Genomic DNA, 26,997 nt, shown 5'->3' with positions numbered 1-26,997 from the left:
TAATGAACAAGCAAATAATCAAAGAATTACAACTTAATCGTACTGAGCATTATAATTTATAATTCTATTTTTTAGTCTTTGCAAGTATGTTTTACTGTAGGGGATAGTTATTATTGTGAGATTTCAACCCTGTAATTTTGAGGAATTGTAAATAACCAAACTGATATGCATTGTGAAACTCTGTAGAATTATATATTCACATATCACAATTAAGCTGTCCTGAGAATAAATACAATTACGTAAGTAGTAGAACACATCTATAGAAACTGAGTGGAAACGCAGAAAGTTGTGTAGGAATATAAAGTATATCAATTAAGTACTATCACCTTGGTACTATAAAAGCACAAATTTCAGAAGAATAGGGCAAAATTTGATCATAAACTAAAAACATCTTTCACATTGCACAGATTTTCATACTTTTTCAATGTACTGACCAGTTATGCTGATTATGTTCCTTTTCTTCTTTTGTCTTTAAGAAACACTGTTTATGTGATGGCTCTTTGGAAAGGGGAAGGGAAGGAGTACTGGGGGAAACTATGATGTGGAAAAAAAAGACACTGATAAAAAGCTTATTAAAAAACTGACACAGCCTCTAGGAAATAAATTGCTGACCTGGCCCTTGAATTTGTTTTTTTAAGTAACTAGTCATGCCAAACGAACCTCATACCCTTTATGGCAATAATACAAATTAACAGATGAGGGAAAATCTATGGATATAGTTTTATTTAGATCTTAGCAAAGCATCCAATTCAGGATCTCATATTCTTCTCACAGGGAAGATAGAGAGAGATGAATTAGACAATTATATATCAAATTCATAACTGGTTAGATGACCAGATTCAAAGGACAGTTAATGGTTCAATGTCAACTTGGCACGAGAACTCCAGTGTAGTACCCCAGGGATTTGTGATTTTGTGCCATTTAACGTTTTTATCAATGACTTAGAGAAATGCACAGTGTATGTTTATAAATTACTAGCTGTTAACCTTTTGTCTGAGTTTCCTCATCTGCAAAATGGGTACGACAATTAAATATTTGTAAAGCACTTTGCAAACCGCAAAGTACAATGGAAATGCTAGCTATTCTGACACAATGGTAGTAGGGAAAGCTAAGACACTGGATGAGAGAGATCAGCACACTAAGCTAAAAGTAAGACTAAAGAGCCAATAATGTACAATCTTACACTTGAGAACCAAAAAACAATTAAATTTCACAAGTATAAGATGGGGGAGGTATGGATAGAAGCAGATGTTCTCAAAAAAATTTGGAGGTTTTAGTGGCTTTGCAAGTTCAGTATTTTTTGTTGCTCAGCCATGTCTGACTCTTCATTACCACCATTTGGGATTTTCTTGGCCAAGATATTTGGAGCAGTTTGCAATTTCCATCTCCAGCTTATTTCACAGATGAGGAAATGAAGGCACACAGGGTTAAGTGATTTGCCCAGAGTCATACATCTAGTAACTGTCTGAGGCTCAATTTGAACTCAGGTCTCTTCCTGACTCCAGGCATAGTGCTCTATTCACTGCGCCACCTAGCTGCCCAAGTTCAAACTTACTCAGCAGTGAAACACGGCAGCTAAGTCAACAAGCATTTATTAAGCACATACTCTGGCCAGGCATTGTGCTAAGTATTGGGATTAAAAATACAAACAAAATAGACCACCCCCAACTCCAAGGGGCTTACATTCTAATGATGGACCATGCAGAAAAAGAAAGCTGAAATTCTAGACTGGGGGCTGGGGGAGAAGAGGAGACAGAAGGCAGGGATCAGGTGAGGTGAGCCTGCCACCACAGAAGAGAGCCAAGAATGCAGCCTAGAGGGCAATGAAGATCTGGCTGGCCTGAGCCTCCTCCTTAAAATGGAAATTCTGAAAGGAACTAGGGAGACAGACAGATGGGGGATGGAAGAGGCAGAGGCTACTTCCAATGTGTGAAGTTCAGGGATGGATTTAGCTTTCTAGAGTAAAGATGTTTCTAGGGCATTCTACAGAAATTCTGGGGAAGTCTGCCAAGAGTACACACAACCAAAGAGGAATAAAACATAAATAGTATTGGTATAAATTCAGGATCTGTGGGAAACATGAACTACAAAGCTGCATGTGACTGAAGTCACGAGGCGAGGTATAGGATCATAGATTTAGAGGTGAAAGGGGTTAGAGACAGTCTAATCCAAACCCTTCCTTTAATTATGAGTTCCTGAGGTACAGGGAGGTTAAATGATCCGCTAAAGCCACACAGGAAATAAAGTGGTATGTACCATATCACCTCTCCAATAAAATAAGAGATCCTGTCACAGAGGAGGCCTCAGGCTACGAGTTTTAGAACAGCAGGTTCTAAGCAGAGCAAGGTATTTCAAGCCCATAAAGACCTTAAAAAGAAGATGGGCACTACCAAGGCTTAATTTATTTTGTTCCTTTCAGGCCTAAATGCAAAATTTCAACGGCAGTTCATTAACTTTCTTGGTAATATCATGACAGTTTTCATTACCTGAAAACACAAGCTATCAACATTACCTTGGTGGCTGAATTTTAAATCTTTCAAAGACTTCTGGATAAAGCAACGGAAAGACTACCATCTCTTTCAGAGCTGCAATATGGTTTGAAAGCCCACCAACACTATCAAATCGTACCTAAGAGGGAAGGAGTTCAGCAGTTAATTATATCCAAATCTTTAAATTCCAAATCAAAATAGCACAACTCACCAACACAAAACATCACTTACTGGTCCTGAAATACATAAATACCTCTGGAGCACTGATAGATTGCACTACTAAAGACAACACAAATGAGAGGTCCATAAAAGTTTAAACTGGTTCTAGATAAGTTCTGCTTTTTTGCTACTTTGCATTCTATGTGAAGAGGCATAATTAAAACCAGAAGTTCTACGGTCAATTCTGCTATAATGTCCATTTTGAAAAATGTGAATTTGTTCCCAACACAATAGATACATTAGAGAACTGTTTTGAGTATAACTCAATTTCCAGTTTACTTCTGGGTGACTTTTGTGAGAGCCAGCAAAAGAATTAGAAAATTGTACCACTCCACAGTAACTCACAAACTGCAACCTTCCTGACACTCAATTCAAGAGCAAACTCCAGGCCTTTTCTAAAATAAAGGGCCACATTTATTGTCTATCTTCTGGAGCAGTAGGAGCTACAGGCAGAGAAGGGCTGGTGTGAACCACTCTCACCCTACACCCTCCTGCAAAATGGCCTTGTTGTAGCCTGCCCAACTCACTCATGCATCAGTCCAAAGTATAAGATGTGAGCACTATTTATTGTAGTTATTATGTATTTCTTAGTCATTTAATACATCTAAAACTGTGCCTTTTTTAAAAAAATAGTTATCTTTTTAAAAAATGTCACTGAAAAAGTTTCTGAGCATTATGGGCCCCAGCCTCATTTTCCCCATGATCTCTGATTTTTATTGCATGATTTTGCATAGCATGCGTTTTGGAGGGGGGTGGGTGTGGGTGGGAGGAGGTAGGAGGGAAATCACACAAGTTTCATTATAGCAGAACTGTATTTTGTACACATTGCATTCAACACTCACTGAAGAATCTATTTGCATTGGATCAACATCAGCCAGGCTTGCACCAATTTTCATTCGATCTTTATGAATTCCTTTTAACTCATCTTTCCGAAAGTTCAATGGAAGGCACCTATTTTAAAAAACAACACCATTATATTATAAAGTCATTGCTCAGACGACAAAAAAATTTTAAACTACACAAGATTATAGCACTTTTGAAGACAGAATCTTAACCATTTAACTCTTTTATTTTACTATTAGGATATTAGGACCAAGAGGAAAAATATTAATTTTTTAAACTTTATGATCACATCATTGATAAATATAATTTCCTTCAGATATAATGATCCCAAGGAAGCTACCCACTAATCTGAGACACTGCTCTAACTGTACTATCTAAACACTAAAGTCATACTAATAGTGTTACTCATTTTATTCAGAGTTTTCATTAATGTAGAATTCCTAAGGATACACCTCTATTGATAAAACTAAAACAATTTTTGGTTATTCAATTGATGGACATTAGCAGAGATATGAAACTTTAAAAAAATCTTTATTTTGGCTTTAAAATATACACGTACACACACATACAACTGAATATGGAGAAAGCTTAAATTCCGACAATTTAGTTAACCATATTAAGTAAAATTATCCCAAACTGGCAATTTAATGCAGTTTAACATTTACCCTGCATATCCTACAGTCAATTTCACTAGCTTGTCACCTGCTTCCTACTTTAATTTGAAAGAAGAACAATCTGGTATTCCCTGGAACAGGGGAGTTAGTTTAAACTTTTTTTTAGAGATCTTCTCAATAAAAAATAGGGTTATCAATGAAACTATAATTAAGCAGATTAGATTTTGGTGCCACAAAACTATAGTAACCTAAAATCTTGATGAGAATAGTAGGGCATGAAAAAGTCAAAAGTAACGGTTTTGGGGCTTCTGAGAATCATATATCCAAAGAACACTGTAATCTCCTAAAATGGAATGAGAAAAATATGAACATTATGCCTGCAAACCCATCAATTTATTTTATTCCAAATCTACATGCGTTTCACGAGGTGATACTCTTTAACTTTGTTTTGTTTTCTTTTATAAAAGGAGGCTTAATTGACAAGGATTTAATACTTTTACCACTTACCTGCTAATAGCTATATTGCGGCTTCTTTTCCTTCGCCTCTCAAAATGTTGTTCATCATCAGAAGAGGAAGAAGATGTAGAATCACTATTATGGATTGCATGCCTTCGCCTTAAATATTACATTAAAAAGACTTAAGTCATGTTGAATAAATGGAAAAAAGTCAATCAACAAACTTCTAAGGGCCTACTATGTGCAGGCATTGTGTTAGATCCTAGAACCACAAAGGTAAGGAAAAATCCAATAAAGCTAGATAAGCCACTTCTTCCAGTCTTCATCCATCCATGCTACAGGAGAAAAACAATGAAAGCTAGACTGAGAAGCTCTGACTTTTAAACTCAGTTCCATCGATTATATGTCCTTGAGTAAGTCATTTAATGTTTGAGCTTCAGCTTTTCACCTAGACAATAAGAATATTCTTAAACTATTTTAGGTTATAGAATTACAAGTTATGAGAATACATGTAAAATACACTGCAATAGATGATACAAAATATAAAAAAATAAACTACTCTGGTAACTATTCTCTTCTGTCTTAGCAGTTATCTGCATATTCCTCAAACTAATCCCCCCATCTGTACTCTTGATTCTATCTCCTCAGGAGCTCCATCAGTTGTTCTCTCCATAGTATCTTTAATCTCTCTCTCTCCACTTGATGGGGTTTAGACTGTGGGAACCCCCTTGAACCCCACCCTGAATCTTCCCACTTGATCTGGCTTTTCATGCCCAAATAGCCTAGCCTAGCCTAGCCTTCCATTGCCTGGCTACCTCTGGATTGCCTTCTGGCTGTTTCCCACCCTTGATCCTGATCAAAATATCTATACCCTGGCTCTCTTATAGTCTGTCATCTCCAAGTAGCCTTCAGCTATTTCCCACCCTGGAGTCTGACCCCATCCCAGTCCCATCAAGCTCCTCCTTAGACTCCTCCTCAAGACCCTCCCTAAACCCCTCCTCCCATCACCCCAGGACCAAATTTGAGTTCCAAATCTTTACCCCCATGCCCCAAGATAGTAAATAATTTAACATAGGCTATTCTCAGGAATCTGGTCTTGTTTCCTAAATCAAATCTGAACCTCTAAGCCTGACATTCAAAGCCATCTACAATCAGGTTCCAAAAACTACACGCACTGAATACTATTCCTGAACACAACTCCAGCCAAGTAACAAATATCTGCCATCCCAGAACAAGTTCAAGTCCTTCAGACTTTTGCTCATACTATAATATCTCACCAATAAATTTCTACCTATTAAAATAATACCCTATCCAAATTCCAGTTCTTTCCAGTCATCAGTAATTTCTCCTTGCCTATATTCATAATATAACTCTTGCGGATCTTATTTATTCATTATATTCCGATCTATATGCTTACTTGGTTGAATTTGTTTTATCAGAAACCTTATCACGGTAAGGTCTTTGAGAGCAGGGACCATTATATTTATGTACCTCTCCCAGTAGTACCTAGCATATTGTTTGTTGAAGGTTTCTAAGAGATTTTTGTTAAATGACTGGACAGTATGCCTACGGACGGAAATTTGATAATGAATCTTATATCCTTTTGCACAATATAGGTGCCTATGGTTTCAACGAACCTATAGTTAAGGGAAATCATGGTTGAACTATTTTACATTTGATTGACAAAGTGACCAATTTCAACCTGGAAGGAGAGCTCTAATAAGACCTATTTATCACTATTCTAGTCAATATTTCATTAATAACTTGGATGAAATTATTGAAGGTATCTTGGAGAAAACACTGTTTGAAAGAATAATACATGAGTTGAAAGAATCAAAATTCAAAACTATCCTGAAAGTCTAAGACAATGGACAAAACTCAATTCTTCACGAATTTATTTGGTTACCAGAGGCACTTCCTGCAACAATGTATAATGCTGTAACCTTTCCATTGACTGTTAGACAAGTCTTTTGACATTTGCTAAGCAAAAATATTTCATTACTTTGAAGTCCACCTAGTGATAAGCCTCTCCAAAATTAGCTAGGTGGTCCTAAGACAAATAGCTTGTCACTGGAACTATACTCAAAGCGCTTCCAGTAACAGGATCTACTGAAGCTTATTTTTCTTTGACATGGGAGTCAGCTCCCATAATGAAGAATCATAGGAGTCCAAAACCACAAAGACAAAATTTAACAAGCACAAAACTCAAGTTCTGCATTTAGGTTCAAAACCTCCCTTACTTACAGCTGTTGCCTCTCTCCTTGGGCACTTGAACCCATTCTGTCCTGCACTCTCCAGTACACTGCATCTTCAGTCACCACCACCATCCCAAAGCATCAGCTCCTCACCATCTAATGGTTTATCCCCAGCTGCATTCAAACATGCCCAAGTCTTCACTGTTCTCAAAGCAACATTCACTAGACCCTCATATGATTATCTGCATCTTTCCTTTTTCAACAATTCTTGGAAAAGGTACTCACTGCCTCAACTTCCTGTCCTCTCTCTCTCTCAACCCTTTACTATATGGATTTTGACCTCATCAACCAGCCATACCTGCTCCTTCTAAAGATACCACTGATCTTTTACTGATCACATTGATGGTCTTTCTTCCGTCCTTATCCTTCTCGGCCTTCCTTCTGGGTCTAACAGTTGACCGCTCTCTCCTAGATACCCTCTTCTCTTTGGGTGTTTACGAAACTGTTCTTCCCCATTTCTCTCGATCTCCCTTTGTTGCTTATCATCCATATCAGAATCACTAATGGGTACTTGCTAAGGTTCTATCCTAGGCCAGCTTCTCTTCTCCAGAGGTTTTTAACCTTTTTGTGCGTCACAGACCCCTCTGGCGATCTCATGAAGCCTACAGACACTTCAGAATAAACTTAAAAAACAAAACATCATAACTGCAGTTAATGTTAAATTTCAGTCAGAGGTTAGTAAGAATAAAGACATAATTTTTCCTGGTCCTAATTCACAAACCAGATGAAATCTATCCATAGACTCACAAGAAATCTGTGGCCAGTTCCCCCAGATAAAGAATCCTTAGTTTTAGGTCTCTCTCTTGATATTCCTGTTAGCTCCCATAGACTTATGCAGTGGACTCCCAGATTTACATATTTAGCTTCCATCTCTCTGCTGAGCTTTTGTCTCATACTACCAATTGCCAATAGTCCAAAACTGAACTCATTACCTTTACACCCTAATATCTCCCCTCTTCCAAACTTTCCTATTTCTATTGAAGCTATTGCCATCAGCAATACTATAGGAACAAGGGTTATTAACCATTTATTGGGTCTTGGACCCCTCTTTGGCAGCTTAGTAAAGACTATGGATGCCTTCTCAGAATAAAGATTTTAGGTGCGCAAAATAGGATAACAAAGGAAACCAATTATACATTTTTAAAAACTTCAAAGAACCTATATTAAGAACTCCTGTTATCAGGAAAATTCTTGGGTAAAGGGTAATAACTTAACTACATGATGCCTAAAATTCTATCACTCTACCCCAAACATGCTTTCAGTTTTTGAGACGTATTGGTACCTGTTAATCCTTTTACAGTAAGGACTTCTTGGTCCTGCAGAACTAAATCGGTATCTTCGCCTTGCAGGAGAGGCTGGGCCGCTATAAAACATGTTAGGCTTTCTCTGGTGCCGAGGTTCTATTTAAAATTTTAAAAAGTTACAATTGTTACAAAATATCTGGACTTGAAAATTCACAAACTACTTAATTAAAAATAAGCAAAACATTACTGAATACTAGCACTTAATATTTTTATTTTACCTGCCCCAGAAGTTTTATCCTACAATGATTTACTATTTTTAAGTATTGATATATAATAAATGGGGGGAAAAATAGTTTTATTTATGCAAATCAATGAAAGCATTTGGGCATGAACACTCAGTCTAAAAATAGCAAAAAAAAATGTTGGATTGTATCATACTATGTCCTATAAAACAATTTGTTTTAGACTAAGATTAGAACTGAGTTTATATTATAGCATCTAACTTACTCTGAAATAGATTCAATTGCTGGCTAAGAAAGAATAAAACCCACCAAAAAAAAGTATTTGCCTAGAATGAGAGTCGATGGGAAAAAAAAAAAAAAAGCAAAGAATGGCACTTGTTAACTACAAGCAAAAATAAAGTTAGTGAAAAATTTCCTTCCATCCAACAAGTATATACAGCCCTTACTTTCCAGGGGAGCCTGGTAATGTACCGCAGTCTTCCTCTGCCTAAGATCATAGCGTTTCTGATTATCTTCTTCTCCATCTTCATCTTCTTCTCCATCTTCATCTTCGTCTTCATCTTCATCTTCCTGGTCTTCACCTTCTTCAGAAGATTCTATAATTAATAATATACAATAATAAACAATAAAAATAACAATAAAAAGTTTGTAGTAATTTAGAATAAAAATATGAAGGAAGCTTTTTGAAGGGGTAGGAGGGAGTTGGTTGGATTACTGCCCACTCAGTGGTTTGCCAACACCAAAAGAAAAAATAAGGACTAGTTTGTATACTTAGTTACAAGTTCAAACAATGCAAGACCATGACAGGGATATGAAGGCACCATAGCTAGCCTATGTTATGGCTGTCATAGAGAAGTAGTGAAGGTATTATGTTCCCACTTGTCTCCTACTTTGGAACTCTTGCTAGCTTTGGTTATCATTAACAATGTTCTGATTTTTTAGGCTTCAAGCAAACAGAGACTAGAAGACTATCATCTACAAAAGATTGTGATTAGGCCTTGCTAATATTTCACTTATTTTCAGTCTCTCCTTGTCTACTACTCTCCATTCTCTACTGCCTAAAAACATGCCCATGTCTCCTCCATCCTAAAAAAACCCCTCACTTGATCGATCCTTCTGCCCCCAATATTGTCCTACATCTGTTTTGCCGTTTTAACAAAACTCTTTGAAAAGGTCATCTACAAGAGGCACCTACACTTTATCTCCTCTCACTTGCTTCTTAATCCTTAAAATCTGGCTTTTGATCTCATCATTCCATTGAAACGTTCTCTCCAAAGTTATAAAGATCATTTAGTCGCCATATCCAATGGCCTTTTCTCAGTCTTCACTCTCTTTGACCTCTCTGCAGCTTCAACAATGCTGAGTACTCTCTCTTCCCTGATATCTCCTCCCTCTAGGTTTTCAGGATACCACTCTCTCCTGGTTCTCCACTTAACAAACCACTCCTTCTTGGTCTCCTTTGCTGGATCCTCGTCTAGGTCACACCCTCCCATCATAGTGTCCCTTACAGGGTTCTCTCCTGGGCCTCCCTTCTATTCTTTTCCCTCTATATTACTTTGCTTGGTGATCTCATCTGCTCCTACGGATCCTGAAAATTCTCCAGTCTACCCATCCTGCCCCAAACTCTACTGATCTCCAACTGCCTTTCAGACACCTAGCACTGGGTGTCCAGTAGACATCTTAAACTCAATCTGTCCAGAACTGAAGGCAACACTATCCTCCCAGGACCCCAGGCTTACAATCTATAACCTCACATCATGGATTCTTCACTTTCCCTCCCCCCAGATATCCAATCTTTTGCCAAGGTCTGCCAATTTCACTTTTGTAACTACCATTTCTCAAATACACCCCTCTTCTCTCCTCTAACACTACCACACTTCTAATGCAGGCCCTCATCACCTCATGCCTGGATTATTACAACAGCTTGCAAGCTGGGTCTGCTTGTCTCAAATCTTTTTCCATTCCATTCAGCCACTAATGTGATTTTCCTAAAAAGTAGGTCCAAACATGCCACCTCCCTACTCAGTAAACTCCAGTAGCTTCCTATTGATTCCAGGAGCAAAGAGAAAGTGCCCCAGCATTTAAAATCCCCTTCCCCCTTCTAAATCCCAAGTTTCTTATACCTTATTCCCCAGCATGTATTCTTTGATCCAGTGGCACTGGCCTCCTTGCTATTCCATGGAACCAGACACTCCATCTCTCTGCTCCAGGCATTTTCTCTGGCTGTCCTCCATGTTTGGAATGTTCTCCCTCTTCTGCTTCAACTACTGACCTCCCTGGCTTCTTGTAGTTCCAACTAATAATGTCATATTCTACAGGTAGCTTTTTCCAAACCCTCTTAATTCTGATGCCTCCTCCCTGTTAATTATTTCCTATCTGACATATACCTTGCCTTCTACATAACTGTGCTTGCATATTGTCTCCTCCACTGGACTGTAAGCTCCTTGAAGGCAGGGACAGTCTTTTTTACCTCTTTTTGTATGGCATGGTACATAGAAGGTGCTTAACAAATGTTACCTGATTAAGTATGACTACAGCAATTGGCCAAATTTAAGATTGTCTTGGTTGGAACTTTACCATTAACTTTGAAAATCAGTCTTGCAGAAGTTATAATAATATACAAGTCAACTCTCCATTAAAAGAAGTAACTAATTTTGTATATAGCTGGAAGAAAGTCTGACCAATTATGGCCCTTTACCAACTAAAGTGATTTGTCTTCCCCCAACCGCCCAACCACCAACAAAGTTCTTTAAAATAAAAACTCCCAGAAAGTATGAATCAGAGATTCAATAGGTTTAGCAAAAAAGAAGTTATCTATACTTAGTGTGAAGCTCTTCATTAGTCTGACGCAATACTACATATTCTGGCCTAGAATAAAGAGCAATGAACTAAAAAAAAAAAATCAAATCAAACAATAGCATGAGGTTTCACCTTACATCCTCAGCAAATTGGCAATGACAAAAGATGGAAATAGTCAATATTGGAGGGGGCTGTGGAAAGATGCATGCGCTGGTACATTACTGGTAGAGATATGAATCAGTATATCATTTTGGAAAGCAATTTGAAATTATACAATAAAGTGACTAAAATGTCCATACCCTTTGACCCAGAGGTTTGACTAACAGGCAGATACCCCAAGGAGGTCATTAAAAAGAAAGTCCCCATATACAATAAAATATAGTAACACTTTTTGTGGTAGCATCAGAAACTAAGAAAATGACCATAGATTGGGGAACAGCTAAACAAACTGCAGCACATAAATTCGGTATTATTGTGCTATAAGAAAGAAATATGATGAATACAGAAAAGCATGGAATGATCTACATGAACTGATGCAGAGTGAGATAAGCAGAGTCAAGAAAACAAATACAGAATAGCAAGAACAGTGTTCATGGAAAAAATAGCCACAAAACAATGAAAAATGAATGTTGCAAAATCACAAAGAACAAGCACGACTTCAGGTAAGAGATATGAGAATACCTCCCCTTATTCCTCTGCAGAGGTGGGAAGCTGAGAATTGTGAAATATTTATTTTCAGATTTCTGATATTGATATTTTGCTGTTTTCCTCCCTCTTTCTCTTCTTTCTTTTTTCAAAAATATTCTGTTTTATGGGACAGCTGTCCTTGAGAAGGGAAGAATACAGATACAGCAGGAAATTTGGGCAAAGTACACACAAAAGATAAAAATTATTTTTTAAAAAAGGACTGAGCATGCGAGCAGAATGAGGTAAATAAAGCAATTTCCCAACTATTCCTAGTCATATTTTCGTAATCTAGCATGGCTATTTTGTACTACTATAAATTCTCAGAATGACTCATTCTCAATGCAACCAAAAAAGTACATTAAAAAGGAAATGTAAATAATATACCATTATAAGAGAACATATGTATTATTAGCATACATAAACCTATGATATAATCACTTTTAAAAATTACTAAAGTAGTACTCACAAAAGTTTACTGAGTCTCTTTGACCTACACATTAGACTTTAAAGTAGTTACAGTAAACCATGTGTCTAAATTTTAAATAGGTTTCAAGTTGAACTAAACATTTTATTTTAAAGTTCACCATTTTTAGAGCCCATGGACACAGACAGTTACTGCAAGATATTCTGCCCACTATCAACTGTTTCAGTAACTACTGTGCATAGTTTCTTTTTTTATCAATCCTGCTCTTACAGCATTAGGATAGTATTTTAGAATGTTATTAACATTTTGCATGTCTTGAACCACTTGCCTACCTAAAAGCAACCTTACTTTAAAATTAATTGCTTACACAAGCATAAATTAGACTACTCAATAATATAAAAAGATTCAGATATTAAGACAATCAAGAATGAATGTTCCATCTTATTCTAGCCACTTATGAAATTTCCATCCAAAATAAAATTTCATTGTCATTTTAAGTAACTTCATCTAAAAAACACATTTCACGAACTAGCTTGTCTGAAAGAAATTAAGTCTCTAAACTTAATTCTCAAAAATCCAAATTATCAATATCATTTTACTAAAACCTAAAAGGCTATACCATATGTTAATTCCTTGCTGAGGATAGAGGAGGGCAAAAATCAGCTTATTTAGCTTAAGAAGAATTTTTTTTTAACCTATTATTTAAGTGATGGAATGAAGTAATCTGTGTCTTGAGTATGTTTGATACCAAAGCCTTTTCTTAAGCAACATAAGTGGCATTCCTATAGAGCTGTTTGGTTTGTTATGATGAAAAATTTTTGTTTCACTTAGTCTCCAAGGGTTACAAGTGATATAATTTCCCCACAAAAAGGTAGCTTCCTATTGAACAAAGATATTTGAATAGGCTATTAAAAGAGCTCAAAACCAAGAGCACTCACCTACACTGCCATCTTGATTATCGGTGGTTTCTTCATCAGTTCTTTGAACATTTTTTTGCTTTCCTCTAGAGTACATGTCAAGATTTTCCTGAAATTATTTAAATGAAAATTATTAACACTTTTTGTGCATTTACATACAAGCAGATCAAAGTAGGATCCTATAAAATTGAACCTCACTTAAAAGAAGGGAGTGTTAGCAAGAAATATTTTAAAACTTCTTACAAATTTTAAACCATACACAAACTTTCTTATGTCTAGGGCTGTCATTTTTGCATTCGATTTTTGTAAAATGAGAGCTTTGTTACTGAAAAACACTTTACCAAAGCCATTTTAGAGCACTGGTGACATCTTGAATTTGTGTCACAAAATACTAATCATTGCTGCTAGCAATGGCTGCTAGTTCCCCAAACTCAACTTTTCCTTAAGTAAAATGATACCTTGAAATTACACAGCACTTTTGGGTTCACAAAGTATTTTCACATGCATTACCTCATTTGCTCCTCATAATAACAGGATAAAATAGGTATAGGAGGCATCATTATAGTTATTTTAAAACTCAGAAAACTGAGGTTGAAAGAAGCTAACTGACCTACAAAGGATCACATAGCTAGTGAATGGATAAGCAAGAAAGTGGACAAACCTGATACTGAAGACTGATTTTAGTCCAACCTGTGCCTCAATTATTTTTTGCAATAAATAAGGAATTCTTGACACCTTTCCCAAAGGAAAATGATGAGTTATTAAGTCAAGAATCTTAAGTAATGGACATTGATCAGGGACTTGAATAATTTATCAAAAGAAAAAAAAGGTTGATGATGCAGAAAATTAAGCTGAATATTTCTAAATCTACATAAAGGGAGAATGTAAACATTAATTACTTCTTCGGCATCATTAAATACTCCCAAGTCTTCCAAGTCAATCATTCGACGTCTGCGCATCTTTTTCATATCATCCATTTTCTGTAATACGGCTTCAGCAGTGCTAATATTAAAACAAAATTATACTTGATATAAAAATAGGCTGGCACAATTACTAAAGCAACTGCAAAGTACATGTGAATGTAATGGAACATTACTATGACATAGGAAATGAAAAAAAGTGACAGTTTCAGAAAAATCTGAAGACTAATACAAAAAAAGCCAACTGTAGAGAACAATTTGTACAACAATATTGTAAAGAAAAACATCTCTACAACACTTAAGAACTTTGATCAACACGATGACCAACCACTATCCCAGAAGACTCTAATACAACATGCTAGTCACCCTCCTGACAGAAAAGTGATAGTCAAGATGAAAAATGATTTTTTTAGATATGGTCAATGTGGGAATTTGTTTTGCTTGATTTCCTATTTGTTACAAAGGTTTTGGTTTTTATTTTTTTCACAGGGCAGGAGAAAGGGGAAGTGGAAAGGAGAAAAAAAAATGTTGTTAATTGAAAAAAATTAAATTTAAAGTATAAAAGTTATTTAAGAACACCATTGGTGAGATATTAAAGTAACTAAAAATGTTAGAACACTAAATATCTTCTCACATTATGCTTTAAAGAGAAAAGGCAAACCTTTCATCCCCCTCCTAGTCAGGTATTTACAAAATGCCCACAAGATTCATAGCAGTAAAGTAAGCATGTATCAGGTGATGCTATCATACAAGTGTCAGATAAAACCAAAGTGTATTTTAACAAAGAATTTATTTGGTCATTTTGTCTACTCATTTACTGCGTGCTCCAACACCTCAAGCTAATATAAATTCATGAGGTGGGATAAGCTAAGAGGTAAAATACTCTTAACTGCTGTTAAGTCTTATGTGGTAATATGAAACCAAGTTTCACAAGATAGCACATAGTAGTAATTCAAACTCTTATAGTTCACTCCTTAGCCTGAAAAGAACAAATTAATTTTTGTTTTAGGTAAATTAATATGCAACTTTCGGCACCATCATATTTACTTACTTTGTTATAAGTTTGTCAAACAGCACAGACTGATTCACAGTGCTGTAACGACTTCGGATCCTACAACTTCGGCGAACTTCTACATCACCATTCTCTTCATGAAGATGTTCTGTAGTTTGAACAGCATTTCTAGTCCTCAATGACCGAGTAACTGGAATCACTTTGTCTATAAAATATATGCATATGATATAGGCACATAAAAGGTGCATACATCTGTGTAAATATTAAATGTAAAAATTCTGCCTTAGCTTTTCTGTTTTGCAGAAACTTAAATTTTTTATGTATACATAGAACAGTGAGAATAATAACTGTCCTGAAATGAATGTGCAACTTTAAAAGTTGAACTTTAGAATATTAAAATTACAATCTCATTAAACCTATACTAGAAAAAAGACAATTCCTAATTAATGACAATTCTTATAATAAATTTTTAGCCAATTAAAAAATAATCACCTAGCCTATTCAGTCTTTCACTCTCAAAACGACACAACATATAGGTTTTAATGGCTGTTAATACGCTTCAAGTAAATTTAGCATATAGTCCTAAGAAAGCACAAAAAGTCTTTAAAAAACCTTTCGATACCATCAATTCATACACACATGTGCTAACAAAAGAATTATAATGTAATGTTAATAGACTGCTTCCAAGTAGAAAAATACTATACATCCAGCATTAAATATGCTAACACTGTCATGTTTATTACTGAATATAGTACACACAGATTCCAAACAAAGTACACAAAATTACGTATATATTTAACACTAAATTCAGGAAACATGCTTTCTTGTTAATACTACCTTCTTTGCAATCTTCATTTTTTTTATTATCAGCCTGTTGTCTGGCCAACTGCCTATGTGAGAAAAATGTATTAGAACACAAAATAACTGTATATAAAATCTTAATACCAATTAAATTTATTTCCATATCCAACTTTCAAAGTTACTAAGGATTAGTATTAAGTATTAGTGCTCCATATGAAAGGCCGAAGGTGGGGGGGGATGAATCACCAAAATCCACTTATGCCTTTTGATCAAATCCTCTATTGGACTTAAATCTTGAGAAAAAACAGTCAGTTAACCAAAAAACATTTATTAAGTATTTACCATGTGCCAGGTGTTATGTAAATTCTAGGGATATAAAAAAAAGACAACTTAGTGCCTACCATTAAAAAGCTCACAACCCAATGGTGGAGACAACATGCAGATAGCTATGTATATGCAAGATACATATACAGTGTAAATGGAAGGTAATCTCAGAAGAAATGCAGCACTAGTAGCATGGGAGAACCAAAAAAAGTACTTGTATGTCTGGGCCTCAAGTCATAAGATCCCAGTTACATTTCAGCTTTAGACACTTAGTATTTTTGGGCAAATCATGAATGCCTCTGCTTCCTCAAATGTAAAATGAGGATAACAATAGTATCTACCTCTCAGAGTTGTTGTAAAGATCAAAGAGATACCTGTAAAATACACAGCAATGCATGGCACATAGTAGGGATGTAATGCATGCATGCTTGCTTGCTTGCTTCCTACCAGGATATAAGTAAGTGGATATATCCAAGGGATATTAAGAAGGTAGAAAAGAGAAGATATGCTAACAGACTGGATCTGTTGGGTGACTGTGAGTAGCTAAGGATAACATAAGGGCTGCAAATTTGGGTGATTAAATAGGATGGTTGGGCCCTTGACGTAGAGATCCAATTAAAGATGTTCCAAAGGGCTGTTGGTGATGAAGGAATAGAGCTCAAATCGGGGGAGGGGGGTAAGGCGTAGGGTGGAGGGGTGTGAGTGCGTGTGTATGTGCGCGCGCGCGCGTGTGTGACCCAATGCTAGTAGGTGTGATCTGGGGTATCAGGCTGTGGGATTTAAGTATATTAAGCAAACTGGAAGTTAGGGTATTTAAGGAACATCACTACGTATGGTCAAGTTTCATAGTAAGAAGGCAGGAGTTAAGGTAGAGAGAAAGACTAAGCCAGGTAGTCAAAGACTTCCTGAATGGCATATCGACAGGTAGAACTCTCTGAACACTCAAAATAACTTTTTTTGTTGTAGCAAAGTAAACCTGAAACAAAGTAAATCAAACTGAAGATGACCCAAGCCCATTTGTGAGTTATTGCATTTTTTGGGCCAAGGACATAAATATAACCAAGAAAGACACCAACCTTAAGGAGCTTACATTCTAATGGGAGAAGATGAAGCATCAATCAGTAAACATTTATTAAGAGCCTATGTGCCAGGCACCATTATATGACATGCTAAAATAGAGATACCCTAAAGCGGGCTAGGGGAAAAAAACATCACATTAACATACTAAGACATAATTATTAGTAATAATATGATACATATAGTGAGAAATTCCTGAATACAAACTAACTTGGAATAAAGGTGATGATGAGGCAAAGAAGCAGAAGTAAAAACTAGAATCAGCTCCAAAAATGGAACTGCTATAGCTACTCCCTCACACTCCCACTTTGGAGAAAAAACAACATCTTTATATGGGAATAATAGGAAAGAATAGGTCACATATCAGTCTTGTCAGTTACACATGCATATCACCACCAAAAGAAAAACATAAAAAATAACAAATACATTTTCATTTGATGAAGTTCACAATGTCATTATGACAGCAGTCCAAATATTGGTGTCTTAGTAATGCAAGCATTTGAGAATGTATCACAGAAGTTCATCATTTTAAATTAGCTCTTATTTAACCATCTTTGGAAGGTACCTTGTAAAATGTCTTCCATTAGTTGTATCACTTGTTATTTCCATATTCTTGTCAAAACTAGAGTCTGAAGAATGCTGTTCAGTTTTCCTCAATGATCTTAATGCATGTGTACTGAAACTTTCAACTTCTTTAACTGAAGAACGAGTCTTTTGAGAAAAATTAAGAAAAGCCTTTAAGTTCTTCTGCAATAAAACTAAACTGGTTAAATTCACTTAAATTGTTTTCACAAAATAAAACAACCCCCCCACTCATATTAATTTTCACTTTCAATGAAACAATACTATTATATTTATGCCTTAAGAAGCAATATGACACAATTACTTTAGCAACTAGATACGACCGTTTCATGACAAAAGTCTCTAGAGGTCCCTCAGAAATATTAAAATAGTTTATAATTAAGTAATGAAATTATTGTATCCACCAAAAATATCACTGAAGCTGAAATGTTTAAAAAAAAAGGCAGCTTTTATCAAGCAACCCTAAAATATTGTGAAGTTCAACTATGACATAAACTAAAAGCAATATTCTTACCATATCCCCCACAATCACATAAAGGAGCTTATGTAACTGCCCACCCGCTGAATTCTATACTGGGATTTTTAACAGTTGATTTCAATTAAACTAATTGTATTCATGTTCCACCTGGACATTTTGTAAAAAACCTTACCAATGAACAATTTCGTTTACCCAAACCTGCTAATGCAAATTATTTTGTGGGGCACCTAGCTTATGCAGCAGGGCCTTACTTGGTTCTCTCTCTTCTCATGAGATTAACTGGCATACTTTACAGGACCTTCCTTTGTGGAAGAAGGATTAGAGAAGTCACACTGTGTTCTTTTATAGTCAGAATGGTATACTGCCTGTAAACACCCAAACAGGATCATAACATTTCAGAGCTGATAGGGACATCCAAGAGGCAGGACACTTAGTCTAAATAACACTGGATTACACCTGGATTTTCTTACAAAATTCTAGTAAATTTTGCATGTTATGACTAAAAAGCAAAGTACAATAATGGAATATTTTCCAAATTTAGGGTTCAGTTTTACCAAATTTAAAGAAATCTTTATTCAGTTCTGAATATTAACTTTGTAATAGGTTAAACACTGAAATATCTTCCAGCAATGCACTTTTAAAAAATTTATATCCCAAATCTAACCTTTTTTCATAGTGTAACAACCAGTCTTCTTATATGTGGCCTGATGTAGCACTCCTTGACCCTAAGATGTGGTCTGATATTTTTAAAAGTTTTTTTTTTTACCTCATAAGCTAACACACAAAAATTGGTAAGCCAGTAGGGCTTGAAATCACCTGAAATTTCTGGTTATGTGGCCAAATTCTGGATGACATCTGGCTCTGAATGGGTCTATTAAAAATATGTTTTCTCAAAACCGCTGAAAAGCACAACAGAAAATGAGATAGGTCCTGAAAGAATACACCCCATAGCTCAGTAACGTTAGTCTGTTAAAGGCCAGCTCCCTCACTGGCTTATCAAAGCTCGTCATTATTTTTGCAAGATAAGCTGATCAAATTGTTCTCGTGGCTTGGGAGTGGAAGGCCAGGATTGCTTTGGTATGAATGCTAAAGAAAAACGTATTTTTAGATGGCCAAGAGAATTAATTTCTTTTTCATGTAACCTTATACACATGGATTTTTAATCATGTAGGAAATACATGGAAACCACTAGTTTAATCTCCCAAACTGGTACAAAGGTAGGGTCATTTTTCCCACATAAAAAAACCCCAAAACCAAACTAAAAACCAAAGCTCTCCCTCAAAAATACCTTTTTCTGATTTAACCAGTGGTATAAACAGACCTCTTTGAAAGGACGACATCCTCCTATGATAAAACTTAAGTGTCCCGAAGCATTATCCTTCCAGATCTTAAATATAAGGAATTTCAGAGCATAAAGGCTCTCTGGAGGTTAGGTTAGAGTCAATCACCTGAAGCTTTCCCCTTTTGGGAGGAAACTGGTTTTTTACATAGTCTTCAGCTGAATCACAAATATTGTGACTTCCTCTACAAGAAGAGTAATTAGAATAGCTAACATTTTTAACACTTTAAGGCCTGTCTACAAAAAAGGAGCACTCATCATCTCACCTCATTTGACCCTCACAATAATCCTTTAAAATACGTATTAAAGACATTTATTATCTCTATTTTACTTGTTGGGCAAATGAGGCTCAGAGGTAAAGAGACTTACCCAGAGTTACATAGCTATCAAGGTCAGTTTTCTCCTTACTACAACTCCAATGCTCTTTTTCTAGCACACTGTCTCTTCTCAATTTATGTCTTCATAATATAGTGCAGTGGATAAAGGGCTGGGCCTAGAATTAGGAAAAACTGAGTTCCTACACATAGCTGTGTGACCCTGGGCACATATATCACAACCTCTGTCTGCCTCAGTTTCCTCAACTGTGAAATGGGGATAATAATTTCAGGATCATTATGAGAATTAAACAAAAGTTTGTAGAGTGCTTAGCACAGGATCTAGCATATAGTAAGCGCTGGAAAGTGATCACCCCCTACTCATTTCCCCTTCAGCTTAGAACTTTACCTCTCTCAGCTTCAGTTTCTTCATCTCTAAAATGGGGATGATAACACCTACCTTTTACAAGACTGTTGTGAGGATCAAATGAGATGTATAAAGCGCTTTGCAAACCGTATACATCAGGCCATTATTATTAATTTTTATTGGATTATTTTATTTTTGGATTTATGAGGTGAAAAATATCTTCTACCAAGGCAGAGAGACAGGACTTGTTTCTGGGTGGCCTAATGTTGACTGTTTTGTCATTGTCATACTATCTCCCCTAAGACTGTATATTTAAGAGCTAGATGGGAAATTAAAAGCCACCTAGTTCAGTCCTCTCATTTTAAAGATGAAAAACTGAGGCCTAGGGTTAACTGCCCAGGGTCACAAAGAGAGTAGTAGCAAGGAAGATTTACATTTCAGGTCCATCATTCATTCCACTGTACCCATGCTTTTAGGAGGTAAGGAACAATATCTTTAGAATTATGAAGGTGCCAGTGCTGAATCTGGAGAGATGAGACCATTATTTTATTATTTATTACAATTCTTTCTTAGATGAGGATAAAAATACAAATAATGAGAAACTCTGAAATAAAAAAAAGATGTGATAATATGTACTTTGCAAATTTTATGTAATGAAAATACCACCTTATCTGTGACATAAAACTATTTAGTTTAATAAACAGATAACAGTAAAATGGCTCAGTGAAGAAATGAAATTGAAAAACTTCTTTCCCCAGTTTGTGAAGTTAGTATGAATATTTAAATCTTGTTCTCTTAATTTACCAAACTTGGTCCTTTAACAACTTTGATAAAAACAAAAATTTTTTTGTGAAGTCAGCTAGAATCTTAGATTCAATAACTGAATCCTAAATTCAAAAATTTCACTGGAAGCCTAATAATGACTCTATAATAATCAGTTAAGGCTCAATGTCACTTCCAAGAAGAGTTGGTATTTTGTTATGCACACATAGTTATCTGTTATATTCAATTCAGTATAGGGCACCAGTAGTTGCACTCAAAATTAATGTGGTGTTTCTAACTATCCATAAATTAATAACAAGCTCTAGTGACTCATTTGAAAAGGCTTATTTATTTTTATACCAATTCAAAACTTGAGATCATGGGTTCTTAACCTTTTTTGGGTCATGGATTTCTGGCAGTTTGGTGAAGTCTCAGGAATCCTTCTCTGAAGGTTTTCAAAAGCATAAAACACATAGGATTACAAAAGAAACCAATTATAATGAAGTGCAGTTATTAAAGTATTAAAAAACCAAGTTTACCAACCCTGGGTTAAGAACCACCACTTTTATCTAAGCAGCATTAGCATTCTGGCTAATGTTGGTATTGCAATGGTAGGCTCCTTGCCAAAAACTAAGAAAAAAAAAAGTTTAAATTGTTGGAGTAATTCTACTTTAGAGAACTCAATACAGAGCTATTTGTAAATTCAGATCAGTCAAGCAAATTTTGTTAAACACTCATTATGTCACAAGCACAGTCCTAGGTGCAGGTATACAGAAACAAAAGTTGTCTCTTCCCCCGACCTTTGTGGAGTGATAACAATATGCATTTAAATATGCTAAATATATAAATTATATAAAATAAGTACAAGGTAATTTGGGGGAGGAGGAAATTGGGGCTTCAAGCAAGCCTTCATGTAGGAGGTAGTCTTTGAGTTGAGCTTTAAAGGAAACAGAATTTGATTAAGAAGTAAAGATGAGGTGATCAGCCTGTGCAGAAGCAGCAGGACAGGAAATGGCATGTTCTGTATGAGGAACAACAGAAAGAAGGCCCATTTGCCTGAAGCCACAACAGTGCCTTGATAAAAGTAATGTATAGGTTAGAAAGTTAAGTTGAAGCAGGTGGTGAAGGGGTTTAAATGCCAGTTTTTATTTGATCCTACCGATAAATGGGAGCCACAGGAGTTTATTAAGCAGGACAGTGACAGAACTATGCTTTAGGAATACACTTTGGTATTTGAGCTGTGTGGATCAGTTAGAGTAAGGAAGGCTATAAGTGAAAGAATGTAATGGAAGGGATCCATTACAGCACAATAGATTTAGAGCAGGAAGTGGCCTTAGAGGTCACCTACCTAGTTTAATTTCTTTCAGAAGAGTAAAGGCCAGGGAAGTTAACGTGTGGGGACAGATATCATGTACATATCTAAGATTACAGGAAAAAAACCAGAAGACAAAATAGTTTAAGGAGGGAAAACACTAGCAGTTGGGGGGAGATGTCAGGAAATGCTCCAAGTATAAAGGCAAGTACTTGTGATGAGCCTTGAAGGAAATGAGAAATCCCACAACTTGAGGAAGAAGACTAGTATCGGAGGTATGGGGCCAGTGCAAGAGCACAGAACAGTGCAAGAGAAACAACCTCGAGGAACAAGAAAGTCAGTTTGTTTAGACAGCTCAGAGAAGAAAAGTAGAATTATATATAATAGGGTGGGTAAAGATAGTTGGAGGAGAGCTTCAAAGCAAGAGCTTTAAAAGCAAGGAGTTTATACTCGAACCCAGAAACAACAGTAGTTTTTATTGAGTAGGGAGAGTATGATCAGATCTGGAATGAAGGAAAATCACTTTGGCAGCTAAGTGGAGAATGGACTGGAAGCAGCAGATCAGTTAGGAGGTCAATGTTATAGTACAGGTGAGAAGTAATGAGGACCTGATGTAAGAAAGTGGCTGTATGTGTAGTAAGACGGCAAATGCAAGAGATGTTACAGAGACAGAAAAAGCATGACGTGGCAAATGACTGGTTATATGGAGTGAGGAATTAAAAAATGACACTGAGATTGTGAACCTAGGTGACTGGAAGGATAGTAATGCCTTTGAGAGAAATATCTAAGTTTGGAAGAAAGATGTATTTTGAGAGACAAGTTCTACTTAGAGTGGGTTGAGTCCGAGATGTCTAAAAGACTTCTTAGTTTGAAAAGCACAAAAAGCAGCTAGCTGGTGATACTGGAATGGACCTCAAGAGAGAAAACAAGGCTGGATAGAAAGGTCAGAGAGTCATTTACAAAAAGGTAAGTTAACTTGTAAAACTGATGGGATCAACCAAGTCAAAGAGTGTACAGAAAGGAGAGAGCCCAGAATAGAATACTGGGATAAAAATTCCCTCAAGGGATTAGGTGACATTTTATATTTTATTATCTGAGTTCGTAAAATCTCTTTTCCAGAATATTTTCCCCCTTGCTTCTTCTGTTAGTACAAGTATATACTGTCAATTTTCAATACCCATGTTAATGGATAGGCTCATCAGCACAGATAATTAACGACCTTTTAGTAATCCACTGGGTTGATTAATGAAGTTGGCTCCTAATGAACCGGGGGCAGGCTGCCAGGTAAAAACAAACAGCTGATAAGATTCTAGGACCTTAGTACAGCAAGACAGTCCCTTTTATTCCTACCTAATTGATTCCCTATTTCACTTCCCACAGAAGCTGTTTCAAACTTCCCTATCCCTCAAGCCTCCCAAATGTCTCTAGCCCTCCTCTCTTTTGGCTGAGGACTCTGCCCTTTCCTGAGAAAAACGAGGTCATTCACCTTGAATTTCCTCCTTTCCCATTCTCTTCACCGCAAAACTCCTTGACATCTCTTATTCTCAAAAGGTGGGGGACAAAGAGGCTACCCTTCCCCTTGACAAGCAAACCCTCTACAAGCGCACTTACTTGATCCCCTCTGGTCTTCTCTGGCAGACTGCATCCTCAATCCTCCCCCTCTCTTTGAACCAACTTTTTTCAACTAGTTTCTTCCTCATTGCCTTTAAATATACTGAAGTCTCCTTCATCCTGGGGAGAAAAGCTTTCACTAGATGAGTGGTGGGGAACCTGCAGCTTTAAGGCATATGTGGCCCTCTAGGTCCTCCAGTGTGCCCTCCTGACTGAATCCAAACTTCACAGAACAAATCCCCTCAATGAAAGGATTTGTTCTGCAAAACTTGGACTCAGGCAAAAGGCCACACTTGAGGACCTAGAAGGACACATGCGGCCTCGAGGCCAAAGGTTCCCCATCCCTGCACTACATACTACCAATATCCTTGAACTAACAATCCTATGTCTCTCTCCACTTTCTTAGCCAAACTCCTCGAAAAGTTTGTCTACGTTCTACCTTCCCTTCCCCTTCTCTGCCTCTCCACCTTTTGCAGTCTAGTTTCTGACTTCACTCACCTGAAACTGTTCTCTCCAAAGTTACCAATTATCTCAGTTAACAAATCTAATGGCCTTTTTTCAATTCTTATCCTTCTATGTCTCTGCATACTTTGGCACGGGGCCAGTGCAAGATCACCTTTGCCTTAACGTCCCCTCAGTCCAAAACCAAACTTATTTTTTTGCTTAAAACCTCTGCTCTTCCCTATTTTTGTCAAAGGCATCACCACATTTTGTCACCTTGGTACATGACCTTGTTATTATCCTTGACTCTTCTCTCTTACATCCCACATATCCAATTGATTGCCTTATCCTGGGTGTTCCCACTTTCACATCTGACCTTTTCTCTCCACTATTTTTCAGGTCCTCGTTACTTCTCAACTAGATTACAGCAGCCTCCAAGCTTCAAGTCTTGCCAACGCCAGCCCGACATGCTGCTACTAAAATAATTTTCTTTAAATGAAAATCTACTTGACCCCTACTTAGATTAATTCCACTGGACTCCCTCTAGCAAAAACTGAAATTTTCCTATTTAGCTTTTAAAGCCCTAAACTACCTGGCCCCAATCTGTATCTTTCTAGTCTCGCTGATCTTTTACTCACCCTCTCTCACACTATAATTCAGCCAAATTAGTCTTCTCTCTCTTCTTTATACAGAACACTCCACATTTCCCCTCTCTTTGACTTTTGATGGCTGTACCACATGCCTAGAAAGCACTTCTTTATCTCTACCTCATGGAGTTCCTCTGTTCCATTAAGACTCTGCTCAAGCACCATCTTCTATATGAAGCCTTTCCAGATTCCCCCAACTGCTATTACCTCCCCTCACCAATTTATACCATACATATTTTTATATATACTTTTGGTCCACCCCATTGGAATATAAATTCCTCACAAGAAGGGATTGTTTCATATTCCTATTTCTATCTCCAGTGTCTAGCACAGTGCCTGGCACTTAAATAATTTTTGATCCATGCTCTACCCTGGCAAGAGAGGCTCCCAGCTACTGGGGAATTAGACTATATTATCCACACTTAAAGACCATATGACACTTCTGATTTCACTAAGATCAAGACCATCCTACAGGAGCTTTCTCAACTCTTCTCAAAGCATAACATGATCACCAATCATCTCTCCAACCTGAGAGAAAGAGAATGTGTATACTTTCCTAAGACTAATCTTTCTCCTGTACCTTAATCTACCAAATACATGGCAATCAGCTCTCTTCCACATTTGAGTCTGTCTCTCCTTGGTCTTTCTGCTTGCTATTAGCCTAAAACAGAACCTCAGATCTCTCTGAACCTAAAAGACCATTCCTTGAATCTTTGTGTTTTGGTTCTTTACCTTCGCTGTTAAACTTCCTGAAAAGGTAGTCTGTACTGAATGTCTAAACTTCCTCAACACCGAATTCTCTTGATCCATTCCTATACTTAGAATATACTATACTACCCAATCCAAAGGCCCTTTTATTTTTGACACCCTCTCCTCCCTGGGCTTCACAGACACCACTCTACTGGTTCTTCTTTCTTTCTTCTTTCCTGGAGGCCAGGAAGATTAAGTGATTTGCCCATCCTCAAAGGAGGGGTAAAGTTGCTGAGACCCAGCTGCCACCAAATCCAGAACAGTTTCCCATGACGGGCGTTGGTACTTTCCTCCAAAGTTTGCAAAGGGCCTCACACACGTTCTCTATGGATCTTTACTGCAGTCCTTGGGGGTTGGGCTACGGGGATCATCTTCCCCATTTGACAGGTGGGCAGACTGAGACTCAGCTTAATGGACATGCGTTTTGCACAGGGTCCCACCGTTATTAAGGGTCAAGGGTGGATGGCAGGCCAGATGTTCCCGACCTCTCGGTCTAAGGCCTTTTCCGCCTTTGGAGCTCCCGAGGCCGGCGGGGGGAGGGAGGCTCTGGAAAGGACTTGTCAGTGTGGGGGAGGGCTCTGACACATGGTCCGCATCCTGCCGGCGCCCTCTCCCGATGCCCAGGGAGGGCTCCCCCAATGGGGCCCGAGCGAGGGGCGCTGCCGCAGCCCGCTGCGCGAGGCTCAAGGGTCGGCGAAATGGAGGGGAGGGTGGCGGGGCGGCGGGGCTGAGGGCCAGACCGCAGGCCTCGGCCGGGCTCCTGACACGTCCCGGCCCCGCCCCTCGGCCTGGCCCTGCCCCGGCTCCCGCCCCTCGGGGGCTCCAATCGAGAGCCCGCCTCGCACTCACCTCTCCTCCTCCTCCCCCCGCGGCTTCGAGGCGCCCCCACCTCCTCCTCCAGCGCGGAGACCCCCTCTCTTGGGGGGCCGCGCCCGGACCCCACCCCCTTCCCCGCCCAGGCCCCCCCGCCCCGCTTCCCCTCAGCCCCAACCGCCACCGCGCCCCGCGACAGACGGCGGCATGGCCCCGTCCCCGCCGCCCAGAGCGGCGCGTGTGCCCGGCCGCCGGCCT

General features: G+C 37.7%; 1 protein-coding gene across 1 annotated transcript in view; it reads right to left on the bottom strand.

Annotated features, from left to right (window-relative positions):
* Positions 1 to 26,997, bottom strand: part of ATAD2 (ATPase family AAA domain containing 2) — a 75,842-nt gene that overhangs the window by 48,412 nt on the left and 433 nt on the right. Inside the window, exons 2-11 of the mRNA XM_036740808.1 lie at positions 17,889 to 18,034; positions 15,959 to 16,011; positions 15,161 to 15,326; positions 14,089 to 14,191; positions 13,211 to 13,298; positions 8,809 to 8,958; positions 8,159 to 8,276; positions 4,673 to 4,780; positions 3,551 to 3,659; positions 2,513 to 2,628 (exon numbers count right to left, since the gene is read on the bottom strand). Coding sequence (XP_036596703.1) covers positions 2,513 to 2,628; positions 3,551 to 3,659; positions 4,673 to 4,780; positions 8,159 to 8,276; positions 8,809 to 8,958; positions 13,211 to 13,298; positions 14,089 to 14,191; positions 15,161 to 15,326; positions 15,959 to 16,011; positions 17,889 to 18,034 — 1,157 coding nt within the window. The remainder of the gene's footprint in view (positions 1 to 2,512; positions 2,629 to 3,550; positions 3,660 to 4,672; positions 4,781 to 8,158; positions 8,277 to 8,808; positions 8,959 to 13,210; positions 13,299 to 14,088; positions 14,192 to 15,160; positions 15,327 to 15,958; positions 16,012 to 17,888; positions 18,035 to 26,997) is intronic.

This window comes from Trichosurus vulpecula, chromosome 1 (genome assembly GCF_011100635.1).
Source record: "Trichosurus vulpecula isolate mTriVul1 chromosome 1, mTriVul1.pri, whole genome shotgun sequence".
NCBI lineage: Eukaryota > Metazoa > Chordata > Mammalia > Diprotodontia > Phalangeridae > Trichosurus > Trichosurus vulpecula.
This window is presented reverse-complemented; position numbering and strand designations above follow the sequence as displayed.